This window comes from Arachis ipaensis, chromosome B10 (assembly GCF_000816755.2).
Source record: "Arachis ipaensis cultivar K30076 chromosome B10, Araip1.1, whole genome shotgun sequence".
Lineage (NCBI taxonomy): Eukaryota > Viridiplantae > Streptophyta > Magnoliopsida > Fabales > Fabaceae > Arachis > Arachis ipaensis.
This window is the reverse complement of record NC_029794.2, coordinates 117511409-117534199: the sequence shown is the minus strand read 5'-3', so window position 1 is coordinate 117534199 and position 22791 is coordinate 117511409. Positions and strand designations below refer to the sequence as shown.

General features: G+C 36.1%; 2 protein-coding genes across 2 annotated transcripts; both read right to left on the bottom strand.

Annotated features, from left to right (window-relative positions):
- LOC107622437 (aspartate aminotransferase, cytoplasmic) lies at positions 6895-11139 on the bottom strand. Its single transcript, XM_016324318.2, has 12 exons — positions 10746-11139; positions 10245-10316; positions 9911-9972; positions 9715-9798; positions 9497-9596; positions 9275-9395; positions 8986-9149; positions 8555-8692; positions 8258-8379; positions 7781-7875; positions 7565-7685; positions 6895-7263 (listed from the first exon to the last, which is right to left on the bottom strand). Exons 1-12 carry the CDS (start codon positions 10938-10940, stop codon positions 7179-7181), a joined length of 1359 nt encoding a protein of 452 aa, XP_016179804.1. The 5' UTR covers positions 10941-11139; the 3' UTR covers positions 6895-7178.
- LOC107622436 (eukaryotic translation initiation factor 3 subunit L) lies at positions 12497-16426 on the bottom strand. Its single transcript, XM_016324317.2, has 7 exons — positions 15787-16426; positions 14875-15206; positions 14261-14600; positions 13627-13775; positions 13428-13521; positions 12988-13059; positions 12497-12883 (listed from the first exon to the last, which is right to left on the bottom strand). The coding sequence occupies exons 1-7, from the start codon at positions 16327-16329 to the stop codon at positions 12839-12841; spliced, it is 1575 nt and encodes a 524-aa protein (XP_016179803.1). The 5' UTR covers positions 16330-16426; the 3' UTR covers positions 12497-12838.

Here is a 22791-nt window from a genome sequence, read left to right as displayed (position 1 = left end):
TTTTTTTTAATATGTGAAATTCTAGATCGACAATAGTTCTCTCATCAATGAGTATACATACCTCTATTAAAGTGTGTACCGACGTCCAAGACTAAAGAAGTCTTGAAAGAAGTTCATAACAGCATATGTGAAAATCACCTAGGAGCATGATCACTAGCCAAGAAAGTGATCCGATCCGGCATCTTTTGGCTAACCTTGCAAAGAAAAGTGGCCGATTTTCTCAAAAAGTATCCACCTTGTCAAAAGCATGTCATCTTATTAGTGTCACCTCACCTTGGCCATTCGCAAAATAGGGCCTTGACCTTCTCGGCCCGTTTTCATAAGCTCCCGGATAAGTAAAGTACCTCATAGTGGGTATTAATTATTTTACTAAGTGGATTGAGGCAGAACCTTTGGCAACCATCACAGCTTAAAGAAGTCAGAAATTTCTCTAGAAGAACATTGTCACCCGATTTGGAGTTTCACACTCATCACCACGGACAATGGAACTCAATTTACCGACTCAACCTTTAGGAACTTGGTGGCCCGCCTCAAGATTAAGCACCAATTTACATCGGTAGAACACCCTTGGGCTAATGGACAGGCTGAAGCTGCAAATAAAGTTGTATTGACTGGGTTAAAACGCCGACTACAAGATGCAAAGGGAGCATATGCAAAAGAGCTTCCTCAAGTCTTGTGGACATATTAGACAACTCCCCACTTAACAACTAGGGAGTCACCTTTCCGACTTAATTATAGAACAGAGGCCATGATTCCTGTAGAAATCACTGAAGAATCTCCAAGAGTTAAATTTTATGATAAAGTGATCAATATCCAAGCACAAAAGGAAGAGCTTGACCTCCTCCCAGAAGTCTGATAACAAGCTCAGATAAAAAAGGGAAGCATTAAAACAAAGGATGACCTTAAGGTACAACCAAAAAATCATCAGGAGGAGTTTCACCTCAAACAACCTCATACTGATCCGAAATGACATCGGAGTTCAAAAGTTGGGCGAAGGAAAGCTGGCTGCAAACTGGAAGGGACCTTACAAGGTTATCAAAGTCTTATGGAAAGGTTACTATAAGGTATCCGACCTAAAAGAGAACGAGCTCCCAAGGTTATGGCACGCATGTAACTTAAAGAGGTACTACAATTAGAAGAGCGTACCTTGCTCCTTAGGTACTCTATTTTTCGACTTCATGGTTTTTTCTCGAAAAGGGTGTTCCTGAAAGGGGGTTTTAACGAGGCATCATAGCTAGGGCTAATGACTACAAGAAAAATCCATAGTAGCAAACAAATTTATGTAGATCCTTTTATTAATAATAAGGTATTTTTCTACTAGTTTTCCATTTCAAACACATTAATTTAAGCTAAAAAAATTGCAAAAATTATTGTCTGACCTACTTGGTCGGCAAGATGAAGCAACGAGATACAAATTAGTGTAAGAAGTTATATAAGCAATTCGTGATCCGACCTTAAAATAAGTTGGACCTAAAATGAAATGTCAAAGTAACTTGATAAAGCCCAACTACATAAAGTCAGAGTCCAAATAAACTAAGGGAAGATAATACTCATATATGAAAGGTCCAAAAAGGACAAACCTACTTTGCCGACGTCTTTTCTAACTTAGTAAAATAGCAATAAAAGTTGTTAAAATAATAAATTCGTATTCAACTAATAGATGTACCAACTGAAATATTCAAAGTCATTTAACCATTCATGCAACAACCACTACCCGAGTAGTGGGAAAAGGTTCTTGAAACAGCAAAATAGAAGTTGTTCAAACTACAACCATTACAAAAATAGAATTGTTCATAAAGACCCACAAACCGGGCCAATTAAAAGCAAAGAATTACAAAGGATGGAGCTGTTCGCTAGTGACATCATCTTTAGGTTGAGCGGAAGAGGTCAGAGCATATTCATATTCAGAAACTGACACTGCAGGAATTGAAAGAGTTATAGAAGGAAGGGACTTACCACCCGATTAAGGATGGAAACTTGAGAAGCCTATCCGATTTGTGCCCCCGAGGTCTTTGGATCAGGCACAGGAGTGTCCTCCTCATCATCTGGAGCAGGAACAATCTTGTCGTCCACCATAATGTTGTCGAAACTGATGAGGGAAAAGTCCACCTCTGGAGCAATAACTCGGAATTGAGCCTTCAGGTTCACCACCATTTCGTCCATACCTTCGGCTATGGTCTCCTCAAGCCCCATGTATCTGTCTCAGAAAATGATGTGTATGATTTCTTTTTTACAATCTTGCCATCCACTATAATGTTGTCGGGACTGATGAGGGAAAAGTCCACCTCGGGAGCAATAACTCGGAATTGAGCCTTCAGGTTCGCCACCATTTCGTCTATACCTTCAGCTATGGTCTCCTCAGGCCCCATGTATCATGTGTATGATTGCTTTTTTCCATTTCCCTCTGACATGGCTAAAGCGGCCTCCGCCTACTTTACTTTGTCCCGAGCTTTGCCAAGGTCAGAAAGCAGAGACTCTTTCTCTCTTCTTCCCACCCCTTCTTAGACTCCTCTAAGGATGCCACTTCATCCTGCAAGACAATCAACATGCGTTGGGTAGCACCAAGGGGAGTCTTCTCCAATTCTCTAGCCAAGGCTACGCATATACCGATTGTCTGGACTCCACCTCGGGCAAGAAGCTGAAGGTGGCTCTTTATGGCAACATCGTCCATGTTGATAAAGCTATGGGGGAGGATGTTCTTTTTACTCCAAGCAAGGGCATCAAAGCTCTGCTCATATATACTCCCCGAATCAGAAGACTTGCATTTCTTAGGGTTCAGTTCTGTAATGGAAGGAGGGGTTGTTGATTTGACCGAGCTAGAAGGAGGAGGGGTTAGCTGAGGAGCCGGATCGAGAGTAATCTTCAAAGAGGCTGAGGTACCCAAGTCTGACTTAGAGGGCGAGAAAAAGTCTGCAATTTCACCAGTTTCTTTTTGTTGTATGCTTCGGGAAACAACATTCTTTTTTGCAATCCAAAATATTTTCATAGCAGCTGACTTGGGAGCCATCTTTTCTGCAGATACAAAAGTCAGGTTACGATATTCACTAAAATCATTTTGATAAAATGACTATAAAATGGAAAAGAAGACTACCTAACTCGGACTGAAGCTGGCTCAAATTTCCTAAATATCTTTTAGTATCTAGATAAGGAGCTCGGCTCCAAAACTCTTGGAACAACTCGACTACACTCTTCTCAATCTCATCTAAATCATCTAGGTTGTACTTAACTGTTATAGGTTTTTCCTCCCAATATAAAATGGAAAACAGGATCATCCCCTCACTGAGAAATAAAGGTCAGACACCCTCTATAGCACGAACTTTAAAAAAGCAATTCTTGAAATCATGAAAAGACTCATAAAAAATGGCAAAACCTTTTCTACCTTGAATAGCTCGAAAAAAAATTCAACCTTGTTTTTTGGAGCTAAAGAATTTGGTGAGGACAAAAAGATAAAAGAAGACCTTAAGAGAAGGTCGGACATCAAGTTTTCGACAAAGAAATTAGTATATTTTCAAGAAACCTCAAAAATTGGGATGCAATTAGGTAGGAGGAACATTGAAGAATTTAAGGACATCGGACTTAAAATCAGAGAAGGAAAGAGTATCCCCTAATTTTGTAAAAAAATAATCATACACATACATGAAATGATGTTCCGACCTATCAAGTCGGGAAAAACAAACCCCTCCTCAGGATTGGTCACTAAGATCTCATACCTATGCTCATCCTCTCGATTCTCACATAACCTATGGTGCCTACAAAAGGTCTCGGCATACTCTCTATCAATAACAAGGACAGGAGTAAGAACAAATATATCTACCCAGGTCAGATAGGATGGAACTTTAGACGACATGTTGTGAATAACTGACTAAGACATACAATCTATACCTACAATACAATAAACCAGAAAAATGCCACAACAAGAAGTCGAAAAGTTGGGTCATCATCAAAAGATTACTGTTCTTACATTTTCTCATACACACAAACCATCATCACATTGTCAGATACAGAAACTTGTATCATCTTTTAACATATAAAGTGGCACCATTTGGGGGTAACACAAGTATGAAAATCCCACTCACCAGTAACAAATAAAGATCAAGACGAACGCAAAATTTCTAAGGCTAAAACCCCGTTTTCAAAAACATTTATCAATGCCGCTAAAACGACGATGCCAGTTAAGAAACTCAAGAATGATCAAGCAAATTTTCAATCAACAAACACAAAAGTGGCAAAGTAGAACGCAAGAAACACAGCAAGAAGAAGGGGTAAAAAACTAGCCTGAAAAGAAGAGTGCAAAATGGAAAAAGAGCACTTCAATAGCAAAAGCATATACAGTCCAAAGTCTCTGGTGAACGAATGAGAACACCCAAAATCCAAGATAAAGAAGTCTTGAAAGAAGAACAAAGGTTGCGAAAATAATGGAGGGAGACGAAAAAGCAATACAAAGAAAGTGAAAAAAGAAAGAAAGAAGAAAAAAGAAGTATTTATAAAACACTAAGGGGCAAAAAGTGTCATTTTGCACCCCTCATTAATGGCATGCACGGTTACCAAGGTAACCGAAGAAAGAACGTGCGTGATGTTATGAAAAGACGTGACGTTTCAAAAACACGTCGAGTGCCTGACTTATCCCAGAAAGGCAGTTTATCCGATATAAAGGAACAAATCCACTAATGCTTGAGCCCCACCTCATAAATGTCCAAACTCAAACATGGGCATTGTTCATACCCGGATCCAAAAACATAAAGTCAGACCCAAAGAATAAAATTCCACCCAAAAGGGTGGCCTCGTCTACCTACCCGACCTCATAGAGGTCGGATACGACAACGGTAGCTCAACCCTAATTATCTGAATGATTAACTAACCCTGAAGATATCTCCCACCTTTTTAGAAGGAAGATATCATCATCTTCTCTAGAAAAAGGAAATAGTTATCCACCAATAAAGGTGAAATTACTTTAAAAGGTGGTTCAACGTTCTATTATAAATACACTGATACTCTCATGTATATTTCAAACCCAATCTACTAAAAAAACCTGTTTAAACCCTTGCTAACTTAGGCATGGAGTCCCTTGCAAGTACCACCCTCACCTCCTCACGAAGAATTCGGACGGCAGCACTTCGGTGCGAAAAGAAGTTGAACACTGCCACAAAGGGAGCCTAGACCTCACGTCTTTGCTAAAAAGAAACCCAGTTTCAGGTAACCCACGGAACAGTTCCTATTTTTTTTTTTTTTCAATTGGTCCCTTCTCTGTTTTCAATTTTATAATTAGGTCTTTTTCATGTCAAAAATATTAAAATTAACAGAATATTTTTTTCAAAAAATGTGTGATTGAAGATTTAATATGTTCTTAATTATAGATATCTTCCATTTGTGAAAAAATATTCAGTTAATTCTAACCTTTTTTACATTAGAAAAAATCTAATTATAAAATTAAAAGATCTAATTGAAAAGAAAAAAAATATAAAAACATAATTAAAAATTTGATGAAACTATAATAACTAACCATCTAAAAATAAGACGGAAATAAATTTTCATATATAGATAAATAATCTAAAATCATAACACAATTTTAAAGTGTATTCTCTTAATTTAATTAAAAAAGATATATAATAATAACAACAATTAAAGGATATATAAGCATAAGAACTCAACCTTGTGTTGAATGCTTCTTTTGTTCCTCTAAATCTGCATAATAAATAAATAAATAAAATAAAATAAAATGTTGACGAAGGCCAAAATTTTAGAAAAAACAATTATTATTATAAAAATTACGAACAATGAGAATAATTAAAGATATATTTGTTTCTTTATAAAAATTTTGGTCATTTTTAAATATTATAAATATTAATCCTTAATAATTTTGGTATTAAAGATAATTTTTAATAATTAAATCTTTGTAATGGTCTTTTAAAATAATTTTTTATTTTTAAAAAAATAGAAACTCAGATACAGTTAATTTCATGTCAAGTCGCTAAATCATAAATAATTTGACAGAGACTGAGAGACTGAAATTCAGTATCATATTTGTTGGTTTAGAGACTGGTATTAAAATTTCTGTCTCTCTTCCCAAAATTTCAGTATTTCAATACCTCTAAAAAGTAGAGACACAGGAGACTAAAATTTAGAAATGGAGATTGAAACTTTAATAATATTTTATACCTAAAATATCCTCATTTCAATTAATTAATTTCAGTTTGACTCTTTGTGCAAATTAAATTAAAATTTCATTCTTTCTTTTAATTTCTGTCTCCTACTTTACACCAAACAGAATATTGAGATTTATTTTAATCTCTGTCTCTTAGAATACTGAAATTTATTTTAATCTCTATCTCTTAGTCTTTGTCTCTCAGTCTTTCTGTTTCTATCTCTACACCAAACGCTACCTAATTGTACATGAATTTTCATCTTTTAAAAATGATTAAAAGTTTCTCTGTGGTTCACAAATATTTTCAGAGTATTTTGAGAGATGACGCCTGGCGTGTGAAAATTTAGGTGTTAATATGAAATGTCTTTGTGCACAGTGCACAGTGCACAGTGCACAACTGCACACTATCTTGCATACCTTTTTTGGTTGCCTCTGTTTACCTTTTCCATAGTCGGTTGTACCCATCCTTATGTATTCGTATTTGTAAAGATTTTGCACTGATTCCAATAGAACCTATTCATGTTGCATGTTACATGTTACGTATTCCTGTATTTCTTCAAAGGATTTACGTATCTTTCATTAATCCGTTGTACGTGTCTTCGTGTATTCGTATTTTTTTTCAGGATTTTGCAGCGAGTCCAGTAGATCCTTTTCATGTTACATACCTTTCACGGTTGCTGCCTGTCATAATATATTACTATATTTCTGTGATGTGGGGATCTTGGTCTAGTTTTTTTAACTTTTTAAACACAGGACGAGAAATGAAACTTCTTTCTTTTGAATAAGTACTACAGAAAATAATAAATGCCTCTACGACGTATTCGTCCCTTTTTTCCCTTCCTCCAAAAAGGGACGGGCAATACACAAGACTGTAACTCCCCCACAGGAGAAAACTAATAAAAAAAGGAGGCATAAAATGTTTTCTAAATTCTCACATCAATCAGAAAGGAAGTCTCATTGTTGATGTGACAAAATTATTACACAAAAACGATGTTAAAAGGTGGTAGCATCTAGGAAGTGCAGTGAGTAACATGTACTACACAGCTTTGGTGACAGCTGCATGAATTGCATCCGCCAGATGAGGGACTGTTTTGGAACTAAGACCAGCCATGCTAATCCTCCTGCACAATCAACACTCCATGTTAAATCATAGACATGGATACAAGCAATGCGAGACAGAAACTGAATGAACAATATAAGAGTTAGTCACTGATAAACACACGGCAAAAACAAATTTTAGAGTTTAGTCCCCAACTTGGTTATTTAAGATACAACAAAAAAGAGATTTGGCAACCGCATGGTAGGCAAGATAGAGAAGGAGGGAATGGCTACCAAGTTCACATTTGACTGGAAAATAAAGAAAAGGGAGCTATCATATTCATTTCAACTCATTCAAAGTAAGAGAGAAATTGAGTATTTTACCCATCAGATGTCATGTATATGTGGTACTCTCTAGTCATGAAGGAAACTTGTTCAGAATTCAATCCTGTGAAGGTGAACATTCCAATCTGCTTGATAATGTGACTCCAATCACCAGGGGTACCTGACAAAAAGAAAATAAAAGCATAGAAAAGATAAGATGAAGGGACAATGCATAGAAAGAATGATCAAATAGTGATGACACACAAAAGATAATACCTCTGGCGTGTAAAGCATCAAAAAGTTGTTGGCGCATACTGATTATTCGGTCTGCCATTTCCTTCAACTCAATAGTCCACTCATTGAACAAATCACTGAAAGAGATGGAAGATTTTAACAATGAAGGAAAATCACCCAGTAGAGTGAAAATATTTAAAATTCTCCATTTGGCAGTAATACAAATGAACCGAAGGCATAATCAAGATATTATTACGAAGAAGTGCAAAATCATCTCAGATAAACAAGATCATTACTAGAATCTCCTTTCTTGGGATACTAAAATATATTTTATGTACGACCTCTAACAATACCAAAGCATTAACAACCATAAAAATTCACTGCTTGGCCATGCTAGTTAAAGACTATAGCATCCATCACCAAAGAAGAAATATGGCACAGAAATCGAGAGTACAACAGTGAATACTAAGTCCTTATTTATTCGTCTGGTACTATGTAGGAACATAGAAGAGTCATTACCTGTCCTTGAGAACTGCAGCCACAATGGTTGCACCATGAATGGGAGGATTTGAGTACATGGGCCTAATCACAAGTTTCAGTTGGCTCTCAACCTTGCTTGCAACATCAGCTGACTTGCACACCTAGGTTAGTTTTCAAGTTAAATAAGGGAAAATGATCAGAATAAACAAAAAACGAAACATGGAAAATATATATATATAGAAAGGGGTGTGAAACATGCATGATTTCCAGATCATTAATTCTAATGAATAATAAAGAAGTTCAATCTGTCTCCATATAATGATATGATGTTCTTACAATGCTTAAGGCGCCAACACGTTCACCGTAAAGACCCATGTTCTTTGCATAACTCTGGGCTACCAACAATTCACCCCCATCAGCAACAAAAGAACGAACAGGCTGTGCATCATTATCCAGACTTCCACTAGCAAAACCCTATCAACAAAAATAGATTATGTTTAAGAAAGAGCTTTCATCCAAATAATAGGCATCATTACATAGTAGACATAAATTCTAGTGTGTTCATGATCCACCATGGACAGTACAAAAAAAAATGCAAGCAGAACACTTGAATAAGTTTGAAGGTTTATGGACAAGCAAGATTTCACGATCCAAGTGATTCAAGGGGTTAATTGGTAATTTTACAACTAAACAGCAGCAGATTATGTCAAAATTTTCCAATGTAAAAAGCATGTGGTAAAAAGTCAGTTGCATGTAAAAAAGCTTGCCTGATAAGCACTGTCAAAGAAAGGTAACAAGGCCTTTGATCTGATCAGCTTCCTAATCTCTTCCCATTGTTCAGCGGTTGGATCAACACCAGTAGGATTATGTGCACATGCATGTAGCAGAATAACTGATCCAGATGGGGCAGCACCAAGATCTTCCATTAGTCCTGCATGGATAGAGGAAAAGGTAACATTACATGAAACCTCATAACCGAATGATGGTCATGATTCACATCAACTTGGGTACAATATAGAAAATAACGAAGAAACATGGCTTATAAGACAGACTAACCTTGGAAATCAAGCCCACGAGTTGCTGGAGCATAGTAGCGATACGTTTGGACAGTTAGCCCTGCCAGGGTAAAAACCTTTGGGTGGTTTCCCCATGTTGGTTTAGGCAAATATATATTTCGCTGAAAAGCCGGAATAATAAAAAATGGTAAGCAGGATTCGGAATGATATCAATTAAAAAAAATGACGAGGTAGTACAGAAGTTAAGAACAAAGCATTATACTTGGTGATAGTGTTTAGCCAAAAATTCACCCCCAACTCTCAATGAACCAGTACCAGACAAGCATTGAACGGTGGTAACTCTGCTCTCTTGAATTGCAGGGCTATATCCAAAAATTTAAGCAAATAAACAATAAAACAATGAACTAAACGCTGATTCAACAAAACCTTCCCCTTGGAGAAACAATGTTTAACATGATAAAATTATGTTTCTATATTAACCTGTCAGCACCAAAAATGAGCTGAGCACTGAGTTTATTAAAATCAGCTACTCCAGTAATAGGAAGATACTCCTTGTTGCGTGCCCTACAAATAATGCAGAATGAGAGCGCTACATCATAATCCAATCTACATCATAATCCAATATAATATCACAAGAAATGATAAGAGAAAGAATAGGTAGTGAGGTAGTACTCACGGGTTACTGACGAGTTCCTGTTCCACACGCCTCACCACATTCAACACAAGAGGTTTCCCTTCCTGGTGTAGTAGGCAACATAAAGAATAACGCTCACGTAGAGTAAGTGAAATTGAAATCATAAGTTGCAAGTCCAATTCAATGAATTAACTAACTAACTAGTAATTACAGGGCAGTGAGTCACTCAAATTCACCCACTAGCATTTTCAACAGCAAAATTAACATCTAATGTAGAAATCTTAATTCAGTTCTTGTAATCCCAATACTAATAGCAATTATAAGAATAACAAGAATAAGCAACCGCCTATAATCAAACGTAAAATAGCATTGTCACCTCAGTTCTGTAAGCACCAACACCTAAGTTGAGCTTAACAGGGCTTGGATCCTTATTGTAAGCGAGAGTCACCTATTTTTCACAAACATGGAAGAAAACGGTGAGGTTCAAATAATAGTAGACCACTCACAAACAAGGAAAAATAGAATATAATAAGATAAAATAAACGGTTTTGGATAAGAGCTAACTTAATAAATTAAAACAAGGTTACGTGAAGCTTTGGAAATCATATTCCATACTCTATACTCATAATAAACTCATACTCCAAACTGGCAAAACAAAAAAAAATCAAGTCGCATGTCTGATCGTGATGGATCAACCGAGGAAACAAAAGCGCGAAAGTGATGATCTGAATCGAGGAACTAGTAAATGAAATAAAATAGATGTGCCATCTTATATAATCTCAAGTTCTCAACTCATCTAACACGATGACCAATTCAGTTATTTGCGACACGAGAGAAGAGAGAAATGAGAAATTAAACTTAAAAAAAAGGTAGTTACACCGAGAATAGGATCTTCAGGAGCGAGAACGAGATGAGCAAAGACGGAATCACCATGAGAAGAAGTTGGAGAAGTTGACATGTTTCGATTGTTCTCAGATTCGGTTTGTAGAAAGTGCTTTGCGAGTGTGTTAAGCCTGCGATCACCAGAAGAAGAAAAAAAAGGGGTAGTTTGGAAAATAACCGGTGGGCGCATGTTGTTTGTTTTCCTTTTATATAAACCTTGGGTTTGGGTTTGGGTCCCGATAGAGGTTTAGGATTCCAACGTAGAAAGTTGGTTGGTAGTACTACGCGTATTTTATTTTCAACAACCGATGCTCTATGGAAAACGCTGTCTTATTATGTATCACTAGAAATTGGTGCTCTATTAATATGTTCATGACTTCATGGCTTTCAGTTTCCATATTTATACGAAAGAAAAAAATGTTTTTGATATGGTTGGTTTGTGACTTAAATGATGGACGCCGTTTGCGTAGGGATGTGTAATGCTAATGGATGATGATTTGCGTCGGTGAGTCATTGTCCCTTCCTCATCGTTTTCTTGATTTGCGGGTTTCCAACTTGCTTAAATGCTACCAAATTTCCATGCATATCACTTCTTAGTGTGGGTTCGGATTCACATTGCTCAAACTAGAGTTTGAATAAAAATAATTTTATAGAATTAATTTTAGATAAAGGTGAATTTATGTAATTTATATTTGATAATTTTTATTAAAATTAATTTTGATAAAATAAATATTATTTGAATAATATTAGTTAAAATTATTTTTAGATAAATAATTAATTAATTATTAAAAAAATATAATATTAAATTAAATATTATTTTTTTAAGTATATTTAATCTTTTTATATATTTTTTAGTATTTTTTTATTTATTTTGTCATTTTTAATAAAATCAATAATTCATATTATAACAAAATTACAATAAAAAATTTAATAAAAAAATCAAAATATGAAAGAAAGCATTAAAAGTGATAAAAAAATAATAGAAAAAATCAATAATAACCAGCAACAAACCTAAACGTACATCAAGTTAACGGAAAAGTTATAATTTTTTGTTTAAGTGAATAGGCTTTTGGGATACAAAAGATACAAAACCACGTCTGCCTTCAAAGAAGAAAAACTCAAAGAAGTTAAACGCACTTTTATCCTCTCCGTGTTTACCAAACACACCCCTAATAATTTGTAAACGCGGTAACAGAACTTCCCACAGTGATAATTTAAATTTTAAAATGTTTTCCTATATTTTTTCAATTCCTTGTTTTTGTTTTTTTGTCCCTTATTTTTTACTATATCGATTTCATTGAATAAAATAATCTGACTTTGGGAAAAAAATTTTCCATTTATCAGCTTACAAATTAAGAGTTAACCAAGTCCGAAATGTAACACGGATGAACACTGAATCACCATCAAATATAAACCCATCCATCACAAATACTAGAATTGCGTTACGCCATAGCATTAATATTGTGCTTAACTTTCACGGATTTGGAGGGTAACAGCCGTGTCATTAACTTCTAGCTCTAAGCAAGTGCCTCTACATCTCTAATATTTCGCAGAAAGGGAAATCGAACTTTTCAATCTCGCGAGATGTGGAAGAAGGGGCAGAACAACAGTATCCAATAGGGTAATTCGTCGTGAATCATTTCTGAAATGATAGTTAGATTGTCCTTTTATAAGGCACAAGGGAATTAGATTTGGCTTAAAAGAGCAGTATTTGATAAGAAACGGATTAAGAGGGAAGAGACAGACTAGAGATCAAGTTGCTCTCGCCATTTGTGCAGTATTCCATACAAATAACTTTGCGGGGAGGAACACATGACAAAAGGATCAATCACAAATAAATACAACAATAACCAAACAAATCTAAAAAATTATGAACTTCATGCCCTTTCTTGAGACGGGGTAAGTGGGTAAATTCTTTCTTTAAATAAAATCAAGTTGAGAAGGGGAACAATGAGTATTGCATGTTGAAAACTAACTACATCCAATACCTCAAAAAACAACACAATTACTCCTACCGAAAAATTGTGCCCGACAATACGCAATATGTTGTCATGAACAAGTCCATTTAGCAGAGCTGCTGATAGCAACTCACTCCAGTTTTACACTGTCCATCTCATTGATTACCCCTTCAAGCTGCAAAGAAACACACAATCCAACAATGTCATGAAATGATGAAATATCATCTTAAGCTCAGCACACTAGAAAATTTGCATCACCTATGCAGAACATAAACATACCTTGGCAATCTGCCGCAAAAAGTAATCCCCATATCGCTTGGCAGGCTTAGACTCCATAACACGAATCATGTCCTGCAACAAGCAACATAGTAATTCAAAAGCTGCAGCATACCATTTAACATAGAAATTGTCATACATTTCAATTTTAAAAAGATGAAAACCGAATTCTCTGTTAAACACACGGAAATTTAATCTAAACTGTCATCCGATGTCTATTGCATTAACATGGATTCCATTCACCATCACTGAGTTCTGTCATTCTTAAAATATGATAAAGCAAAACAAATCAAGAAAGGAAGAAACAAGCTAAAAGACCAACAACAGCCCATTATTGACCAGTTCTTCGATGGTTCAGTAACAGTTTCTAATAAGGATTTTTTGCGCAAGAAAATGCTTATATTCATATTATGAAGAAGCTGCTGCATAGTGAGGATGCTTACATCATCTATGTAGAAATCCACATCAGCATTCGATATGACTTTTCCATCACTATCCACTGAATGTGTCTTGTGCTTGTATGTCATCAAGATAGTCCTACCAGACCATAAAAAAGGAAGTACATGAATAAACTTTCCAAAAGTCATATTTTATATGCAAAATTTAATTCAATGGAACACAAATAGTTGGATATCATGCAACCTTAAGGTGGGTTCATCAACTTCCATGTAACTTGCAAGTTTTGCAAGTGAGATTGTTGAGTACACCTTCAAGAAGGTACGGACACCGGATAGCAACTGTTGTTGCTTGGCTTCATAAAGGAACAGTTTCAATTGTAGCCTATAGGCATCCTGACAGAACAAAAAGACATTTAATAATTAATGATATAAGAAAGGGTGAAAGGAGGGAAGCCAAGAGACTACCAACACAAGTCAGAGGCACGGAGGGCTCAAAGAAATAAATGAACATGTACCAAGGAATGCTTAAACAAGTGAATAAACACTTGGCAACAAAAAAGCAAAAACAAACATTACTATTGCAATCAGTTGATAAATATTATGAGAACAAAAATCCAAAGTTTCACTTTAACAAGGTTCACAGGCTGCCCCACTGACTATCTTTCAATAGATTATTCTCATTCTTTTAGAAGACCACTGGATTATGCAAGTTTAAGGTATTTAACCAGATTGAATTCAAGCCTTCAAGATTGCAGACAGGATGAAAAATGATGTTCAAATGTGAACATAGTTGGGGCCAACTAGAATTTGAAGTTCTGTTCATCTGTTGGGCTAATCAAAATGTTATTTTGATGATTCCGATAGGATCCAAGGAATACCTGGTTGTAATTTACAAGAGGCTCCTCAAAACTAGGTGCTGAAGGAGTGATGAATTTGGGACATGCATAGGAGAAGAGCTCGTCATATATAGCAAATGCCTCATCATCATATCTTTGCATTCTAATCATCTTTTCACCATACTTCTCTCGCAATTGAGAGTTCACAGTTTCATCAACAAGCCTGTTTTGTGGGCAGAGTGAAAGGCAAATAGCCAGCAAGGCATACATTTGTTCATTTTTCTTCAATATCTGCTCATACTGTGGTGACTTCTGATGGTATTGCTTTGTCTTAAAGATATACAAGAGAATCTTGTTAAATTCACGAATTGCTTCCACGTATCTGTAGAGAAGGCAGCAGGCTAGGTCATATGGTATCAATAATTAATAATATAAACAAAAAATACAAGTATAAAGTTTTGTATCTTCCAATGGATTCAATGAACTAACAATCTTTTGTGTTCTCTATTAAAATTTTTTATAGATATTATTCTTAATATAAAAGGCAATTAGAAAGTGAACTCAGCTACAAGCCTATCACCAACAATAAACAACAAATGTATCAATAAAATCAAACACTTGTTCAATATTGAAACAAAATCAACCAATCATCACACCTGCGGAGCATGAGATTAGCAAAACCATAGTGATATATGGTTGTGATGTGGCTTCCAATCACGCTTGTGTAAACACCCTGTTGACTAATGTCAATAGGTTGCAAGCACTTGAGCCCCGTATGATAATCACCGAGAAGACAGTGCACACGCAGCAACCCAACCATGCTGAAATATCCCAACACCTTCAACACGTTACTTCCTCCATTGTAGTCATAACCATCAGTAGCAGTGAACTGCTCCAGCCCCTCCTTCTCCTGCTCAAGTATCTGAATAATCATGGACTTCTCCACAAGCGCTTGCAAGAAGTTAAGAACCCCATAAACATTCCAAGCCTACAAGTCAATAAGTCCACAAACATTCAGCATTAACCCACTTAGTAGTAAATAGAAACCAGGATTTAACTTTATTACATTGTCAGTATAAAAAAAGCTTCACGTAGACATTCGATTATATATTGCCACGTGGAAAAAAGTGTTGGACTCAACCACCTACTATATTAAGAGTTTTAAAACAAAAACATATGATTTGATTTTAATATTGCACAATGTTAGCATCAATAAACAAGTGCACTGACTAAAAAATCAGCACAACCATTAACTATCATTCAGCTTGGTCTACTATAGGCAACAGGGAAAGGAGGAAACCAATATGGTATCGATACCCTCGGCAAAGTTGCCAACCTGGTGAAATCCATTTTTCAACAATAGTACAACAAAATTAAACTCAGTCCTTACAAAACACAGCAAACAAGTATTATAAAGATTACCTTTACAACATTCTAATAGTTGAAAGAATAAAAGAACCCTAAATCAACAAACAAATTGATCTATACTCCATAGTTCTAATTGAAGCCTATGTCAACCACTAATGGACGAAATTAATATCCAAAACAAAAGTAATTTAAGTATTCACCTGATCGAACTGGCGCAAGAGAGCGATCTCCTGCTCCGTCTTGTTCTTCATCTTGGCGCGGTACTGGCAGAAGCTCTGGAACTGGTAAACGAACTCATCAACCATATCCCATAGCCACTGATTCGGAAGCTGCATGTTGACAACACCATGAAGCACCACCTGGAACAAGCTGCAGTAATTGTCCCATGAATCGATCCTCTGGCGGAGTGTAGGGGTTAAGCGAGCGTACAGGTGGCGGAACCACATCTCACGGTAGAGGAGGCAGAAGACGTGGTCGTTGTCGACGTAATGAGCGACGGCATCGACGGAGGGCCAGGGCGAGTCCTTGAAGAGACGGTCGGAGAGAGTGTGGAAGGAGGTCTCATACATCTGGTGTATCTCGTAGACATTCTTCTCGCGGATGTGACGGTAGAGGTGGACCACGAAGGATTTGACGGAGTCGGGGACGAAGTTTGGGTCGTAGCCGAGGTCCTGCTGTGGTGGTGTTTGGCGGCGGTCGTCGTAGGAGCCGCCGCGTGCGTCTTCGTAGTCGATGGCTGCCATGGTGGTGGGTCGATGGAGGAGTGGAGGGAGGGAGGGATATTAGGGTTTAAGTTGGTAGTGTTGGTGAGAGACTGAGTAACCAAAGGAAGACAACTACGCGTTGGGCTTTGATATAGGGCTTACCACACCTATGTACTATAGTGAGTTTGGGCTTTCTCCTTTTTCTCACTTTGTTTCCTCCTATAAGATAAGATAAAATAAGATAAAATAAAATAATAAAAGAGTTACATTGAAATACAATCTATTTACATTTTATTTAGTGTAAATTATGATAAATTATAAACTTTTATTCAATTTTAAAAAAATAAATTAAACTTAAGAAAACATTTTATATATCACAAATGTTATTGTTTTATCAAACTAACCTTAAATATGAAATATTATAAAATAAAATATGCTTTTTTTTATTCAAAAATTTTTTAAAATATTTTAACATTTATTTTTTTTATGTTTATATAAATTGTTGTAAGACAATCTGTAGAAGTAAAAACTCACTACCCCAATTTATGTTTATTTTTTAAAAGAAATTCTATGACTACCATGGTTAATGAATTAACATTATAAATATAAGAAGTGGGAATTGTGTGTTGAAAATTTATTTAGAGAAATTCATGTAAATTTGGCTCTTCTTTAATTTATTTAAGTAAAAAAACTATTTTAATGTATATTTCATATATACCAATAACTAGTTTGATTTTAAATTTGTAGTTATTATTGTCAAACTCGAGAGTTAACTTGTAAATTTGTACGAGTTTATATTTTTAGGTGATGGAATTGAGTTGATTTAGACTCAAATTCATTTTTGGATAGACTGGACAACTTCGCAAATCTAACCACAAGTTCACAAGTTTGAATTTTGCCCTAAATTGTTTCAAAACGATATTATTTTGTTCCTTTAAAAAAAAAAAGAAACAAATCATTGCTTAAGGTTACATTAAGTCACCTCTATTCTTTCTTCCATCCTTTGTCATTTTTCTCTGGCTGTCGCAGCAACACGTTTTTACAGCCATTCGTCACCGCATCGTTATTCCTACACCCACTCTCCCATTCTCGCGTGTCACTCTTCTTTATCCATAGCACACTTCTACAATTATTTATCGTCGTGCTACCAATCCCAATTTCACTCTCTATTTTTTCGTGTTCGTCTTCTTTGTCCACACTCATTGTGTACAACTATTTGCTACCACGCCTCCTGCTTTTTAGTGAAAGTCGACCTTCTTGATCTTCTTCGTTCATTCACCCTTTTTTGCTGTTTTTGCTTCTATATCAGTAGTGCAGTCATGCTCCTACTTTATGTAATTTTTTTTAGAACAAATTATTTCTATTAGCCTATGCCTATTTCGATTTACAGGTTTATAGTATTATAAATTATTAGTATTTGTATAAATTATGTGTTGTTAGGTCCCCAACTCAAGTGGGACCTACAGTTTAAATAAAAAAAGAAAAAAAAGTGGTTGTAGTCACATGAGAGAGAGAGTTCTTCAACATAACAAAAGAAGAAAAAAAGAAATACAGATAAGGAGAGAAGAAAGCAACGTTGAAGAGGAGAAGAAAAAAGGGGGAAAAGAGCAATGCCATTTTGATCTTATTGAATCGGTAAACTTGCTGTATTTCTTATAAAATTTTAGTATATTATTTCTAGTGTAAAGAAGAACATTAGGATATAACTTGTTAGCTGTATTGTATTCTCTTTTATCTAATTTGAGATGCCCACCTTATGGAGAGTTTATGTTGATTCTATCAGTTTTAATGATGTATTTTGTTGATTATTGAGATGCTCTAGTACTACTAGGAAGACTAATTGTGTAGTCATTATTTTGATAGTAGAAGATTTTATTGTATTAGGTCTCGTAGATTTTTTGTCCCTTTTTGGGGGGTTTTCTATGATAAAAATTCTGCTACTTTATTATTTAATTTCTGCCATTGGATTTGCTAGTTAGAGTATCTTTGGTGTTGCCTATTTAATTGCATAGGTTATGAGAAAATTACTTTGATGCTTCCGCTATTAGATAGGTTTAGGGATGGCAACGAGTCCCATGGGGGCGAGGACATGCCCCACCCCCTCCCCCCGGGGACACTAGGATATTTGCGGGGTTTGGAGGAATTGAGAAAACAAATAAGAAAAAAATTTAAAAAGAAAAAACCAGTAAACAACAACAATTTTACAAAAATCTCAGTATTATGATCCAATTTTACAGTAAGAAACTAAGAATCCAAACCCTAATTCCAATTTAATAGCAATAGAATTTAATTTTAATCCAAATTTATCAATCAACAAAATTCAAATCCTAAACATAAATCCAATTTCACATTAACAGAATCAAAACCCTAAATCTAAACCCAGTTCACATTAACAGAATTTAAATCCTAACTCCAGTGTCTCAATTTCATAGCAATTTCATCAATTGAAAATCAAAATATATGTTAAAACCAATTTAATCAATTAACAGAAACATCCAACTTATTGCAAGATGGCCGGCCACGGAGACGGAGCACAGTCGTCATCGTCTTTGCTGAGCAGAGGCGATGCAGAGTCGTGGTGGGAGAGGCGTCATCGGCATCGTAGAGAAGAGGCGTTACTAGAGGAAGGTTTTCGTCAACGTCGCAGATCTGAGGCTTCGTTGCGAAGTAGAGGTGGAGGCGGCGGTAAAGCTAGCAGCAAGTAGTGAGCAAAGTAGTGAGAGGAATAGTGAGCGGCGGCAGCGATAGAGGAAGGTGAGCGACGGAGGAAGGTGAGTGGCGGCAGCGACGGAGGAAGGTGAGGGACTGAAAGTGAGGACGCCAGCGATGTAGTCAGAAGGAAGAAGGAGGAGGTGGCGAGGTTTTGGAGAGATCGAGTGAGATGACTGTGAAAGAGAGGCTCATGTGAGAGCGTGAAGTGAGTGAGAGAGAGGCACAGAGATTGTGGTTTGAGGGAGTAGGGTTTCAACAAACTTATATATGTGGTTATTTTTGTAATTTTACAATCAGGGATAATAAACGGAAACCCACGAGGCAGGGACCTCTCCTCCTGCCCCAGCCCCGTTTATCCCCCACGGGGAAAAATGCCCCCCAAACCTGCTCCTCGGCAGGTAAATCCCCGCGGGTGCCCCGCCGGGGGATTTTTCCATCCCTAGATAGGTTCTTATCTGAACCTCGATTTTTCCCAACAAAGTGGTATCTAGAACTTTGGTTGTTGATCTCTGTGCTGATTAAATGGAGGAAAATATTTAGGAGCCAAATATGATCAAATTGAATTCCAAAAATTACTCGATTTGGAAGACCCTCATAGAAGATATGTTGTACAGCAAAAACTTGTATGATCTTGTGGATGGGGATAAATCCAAAAGTACTAAATTCGACGCTGAATAGAAGAAGTTAAATCGAAAGGCAGTTGCTTTGATTAGACAATAGATTGATCTTTGTGTGTATCCATATGTTGACACCGAAACTAATGTCGAAAAGATGTAACAGAAATTGAAGGAGTTATATGAGAGGAAGAATACACAAAATAAAGCATTCTTGATTCGGAAGCTAGTCAATATGAAATATATTGAAGGTAAATTCATGCCTGAACACTTGAGCATATTTTAGGAGACTATAAACTAACTAACAAATAACAATATCACTTTAAATGATGAGTTGCAAGCCTTGTTATTGCTGACTTCTTTGTCTGATAGTTGGAAAGTTCTGATCGTGATACTGACTAATTCAGCTCCAAAAGAAAAGTTGACATCAGTAATGGTTAAAGAGACCATATTGAACGAAGAAGCCAAAAGAAGAGAGCGAGATTTGATTAATGTCTCCTCCTAGTCAGAAGCAATTGTTTCAGAGTCACAGAGAAAAAGTCAAAGTAGAAAACCTCATGATTTTGACAGGTCAGAGAATCGAAGCAAGTCAAGAGAAAAGTACAAGCCAAGAAGGGAGTTCATTTGTCACCATTGTGGCAACGCAAGACATATCAAGAGGTATTGTAGATTCTTGAAAAGAGAATAATCAAGAAAAAAATGAAGACAGAGGTAAATATAGTGATAAAGAAACTGCTGCTATTATTTATGAAGATGCTCTTATCACATATGATGAAAACTATGTTAATCTTGTCTGTGATGATTCTACTTGGATTTTGGACTCTGATGCTCATATCATGTCACTTTGAGGCGTGAATTTTTCACTTCTTATATTGTTAAAAATTTTGGCAAGATCGAATTGGGAGATAAAGGAGTGTATGACATCATTGGCATGGGTGATGTGTGCCTTGAAACTAACATGGAATGCAAGTTGCAGTTGAAGAATGTTAGGCATGTGCTAGATATGCGGTTCAATCTGATTTCAGTGAATGTATTGGATCAAGAGGGGTATTACACTTCTTTTTTGTAGTGGAAATGCAACATTACCAAAGGAACTCTCATTGTTGCTAAAGAAGACAATAGTCTCTGTTGAGTTTGGAAAACTATAACATGATAAAAGTGATGACCAAACATTATTTGGGTTATTATCAAATTAGTTTTGTGATGTATTTTGTTTAGTATGCAAAAATTGAATTGAAACAAGCCCATTAAGCTTGTACCCAATCCCACACGCACACTGGCCCAACATCAAGTTCAGCATAAACAATATTTGATTCAATAAGTTGCTGAAACCATGTGAAAGAAAAGAAATAAAGTTGGCCCAAATAAAGATCCAAGTCCATTTCGGTGAACACACACAAACCCATCTCTCTTCAACCTAGTCACCAACCGGATAAACAAATTATAGTGCATTTGAATCTTTCTTCACTTCTACCGAACACAAACTCTCTCTTCTTTCTCTTTCCTTTTTCTTCCTTATCACATTAATCTCTGAACCAAGAAAAAAGAAAGAGGAAAGATTCAAAACTAGGACAAAAAGAAGAACAAAAAGATAGCTTCCATTTTCAAGCAAGAAGGGAAAGTAAAAGGGCTACAACAAAGGGAAGATCTCAACGGAATAGAAGATTACAAAAAGGTGATTTTACCATTTGTGCTCTCAACGAGACACTGTGAAGAAATTCTCTGAGCTACAAGCACCATTCAAGCAACTTACACGGTCCAGATTCAAAGAGCTTGAAGAAAAAAGATGAAAGAGAATGGTATGGATGCATGTCAATATCTCAGCCTTCTCTCTCTCCTCTGACCACACCGCTGCTAGTTCTGATGTTGGAGAAAAAGACAACCTAAGTGTTGAACTTGGTTCTAACCTTGGAAGCTTCACTCCTCTATAACAGGGGTGAACGGCCAAGGATTGAGTAAGAGAGAAAGAGCACTTGTTTTAGTTCCCATAGCTCCCTGAGTTGTTCTTGTTCTTCTCCTTCATAGTTTTTATTTAGTAATTCTTTTTCTTAGTTTAGTCTGTCTGAGTATCATTAGAAAAAAGGCAAATATGGTGAGGTTTGTAAGAAAAAACCTTTAAATGGTAAAAGGCAGAGAGTTAAACTTGGAGAAAAAGGCTAAATTATTTCAGATCTCCTTTGTTAGTATTCTATTTTATGTCATGATCCTGAGTAGATTCCCTTACAAGTTGGGTTAGCACTTTGCTGTTGAAAGCTATGGTGAGTCCTAGTCAAGTTCAGGTTGGGTTAGAATCTAGACTTGTCCCAAGCAAGATTGGGGTAAATCCTAGGGAGAATTGGTGAATGTAAGCTGTTGAAAAGATAGTGAAAATTCCATCATTATTGTGATGGAGACTGGATGTAGGCTACATTGCACTGAGTAGCCAAATCAGGATACATCTGTGTGTCACCTTCTAATCTCCTCTCTATTTCTGGTTCTGCAACTTATGAAACCAAAATAAAAGCGTCTCCTGATTTCTCAACTCAACAACGTATCACTATATTTGTTCTAAAAACCACAGTGTTCTAGCTCCTCTCGTATCAGAAGATAAAAGCAAAATTTCTCCTGTATTCCACATTAGAAAGTAAAGATACATGCAAAGTAGAAAAGGAAGACCAAGATTCAACCCTCCTTCTCTTACCCACTGATTACCATCAGTCTCACTACTCTCTACCAGTTTACAAGCAAAGTTGTACAAAGAAAAGGTGAATATACCCAATGATTCCTCTTCTGATTTTTGGCATATGCATCTTGGTCACTTGAGTGAGAAAGGACTTAGCGTCTTAGTCAAGAAGCACTCATTTCCAGTGTAAGATACAACTTTAAATACTTGTACTCATTATTTTGTTGGAAAGCATGTTAGAGTATCATTTCATACTTCTAGACCTAATAGGAGATCACATGTTCTAGATTTAGTTCACATTGATGTTTGCGTTATGGATGCTAAGACACTAGGCAGTGCATCATATTTTGTTACTTTTATTGATGATTATTTTTGAAAAGTGTGGGCTTTTATTTTAAAATCTAAAGACCAGGTGCTCAGTATCTTCAAGTACTTTCATGCAATTGTTAAAAGAGAAACAAGAAGAAAATCAAAATGTGTTTGAGTAGATAATGATGGTGAATACAGGGGTCT

What these genes read in the sequence shown, in the direction of transcription:
- LOC107622437 (XM_016324318.2), bottom strand. Translation starts at nt 10,940, where the DNA reads ATGCGCCCACCGGTTATTTTCCAAACTACCCCTTTTTTTTCTTCTTCT. An exon ending in CTCATTTTTGGTGCTGACAG is followed by an intron (nt 9,597 to 9,714) that starts GTTAATATAGAA and finishes TTTTGGATATAG; the next exon opens with CCCTGCAATTCAAGAGAGCA. An exon ending in ATATACATGACATCTGATGG is followed by an intron (nt 7,264 to 7,564) that starts GTAAAATACTCA and finishes TTGATTGTGCAG; the next exon opens with GAGGATTAGCATGGCTGGTC.
- LOC107622436 (XM_016324317.2), bottom strand. Translation starts at nt 16,329, where the DNA reads ATGGCAGCCATCGACTACGAAGACGCACGCGGCGGCTCCTACGACGAC. An exon ending in CTCTTGTAAATTACAACCAG is followed by an intron (nt 13,776 to 14,260) that starts GTATTCCTTGGA and finishes TTGTTCTGTCAG; the next exon opens with GATGCCTATAGGCTACAATT. An exon ending in TTTTGCGGCAGATTGCCAAG is followed by an intron (nt 12,884 to 12,987) that starts GTATGTTTATGT and finishes GTTTCTTTGCAG; the next exon opens with CTTGAAGGGGTAATCAATGA.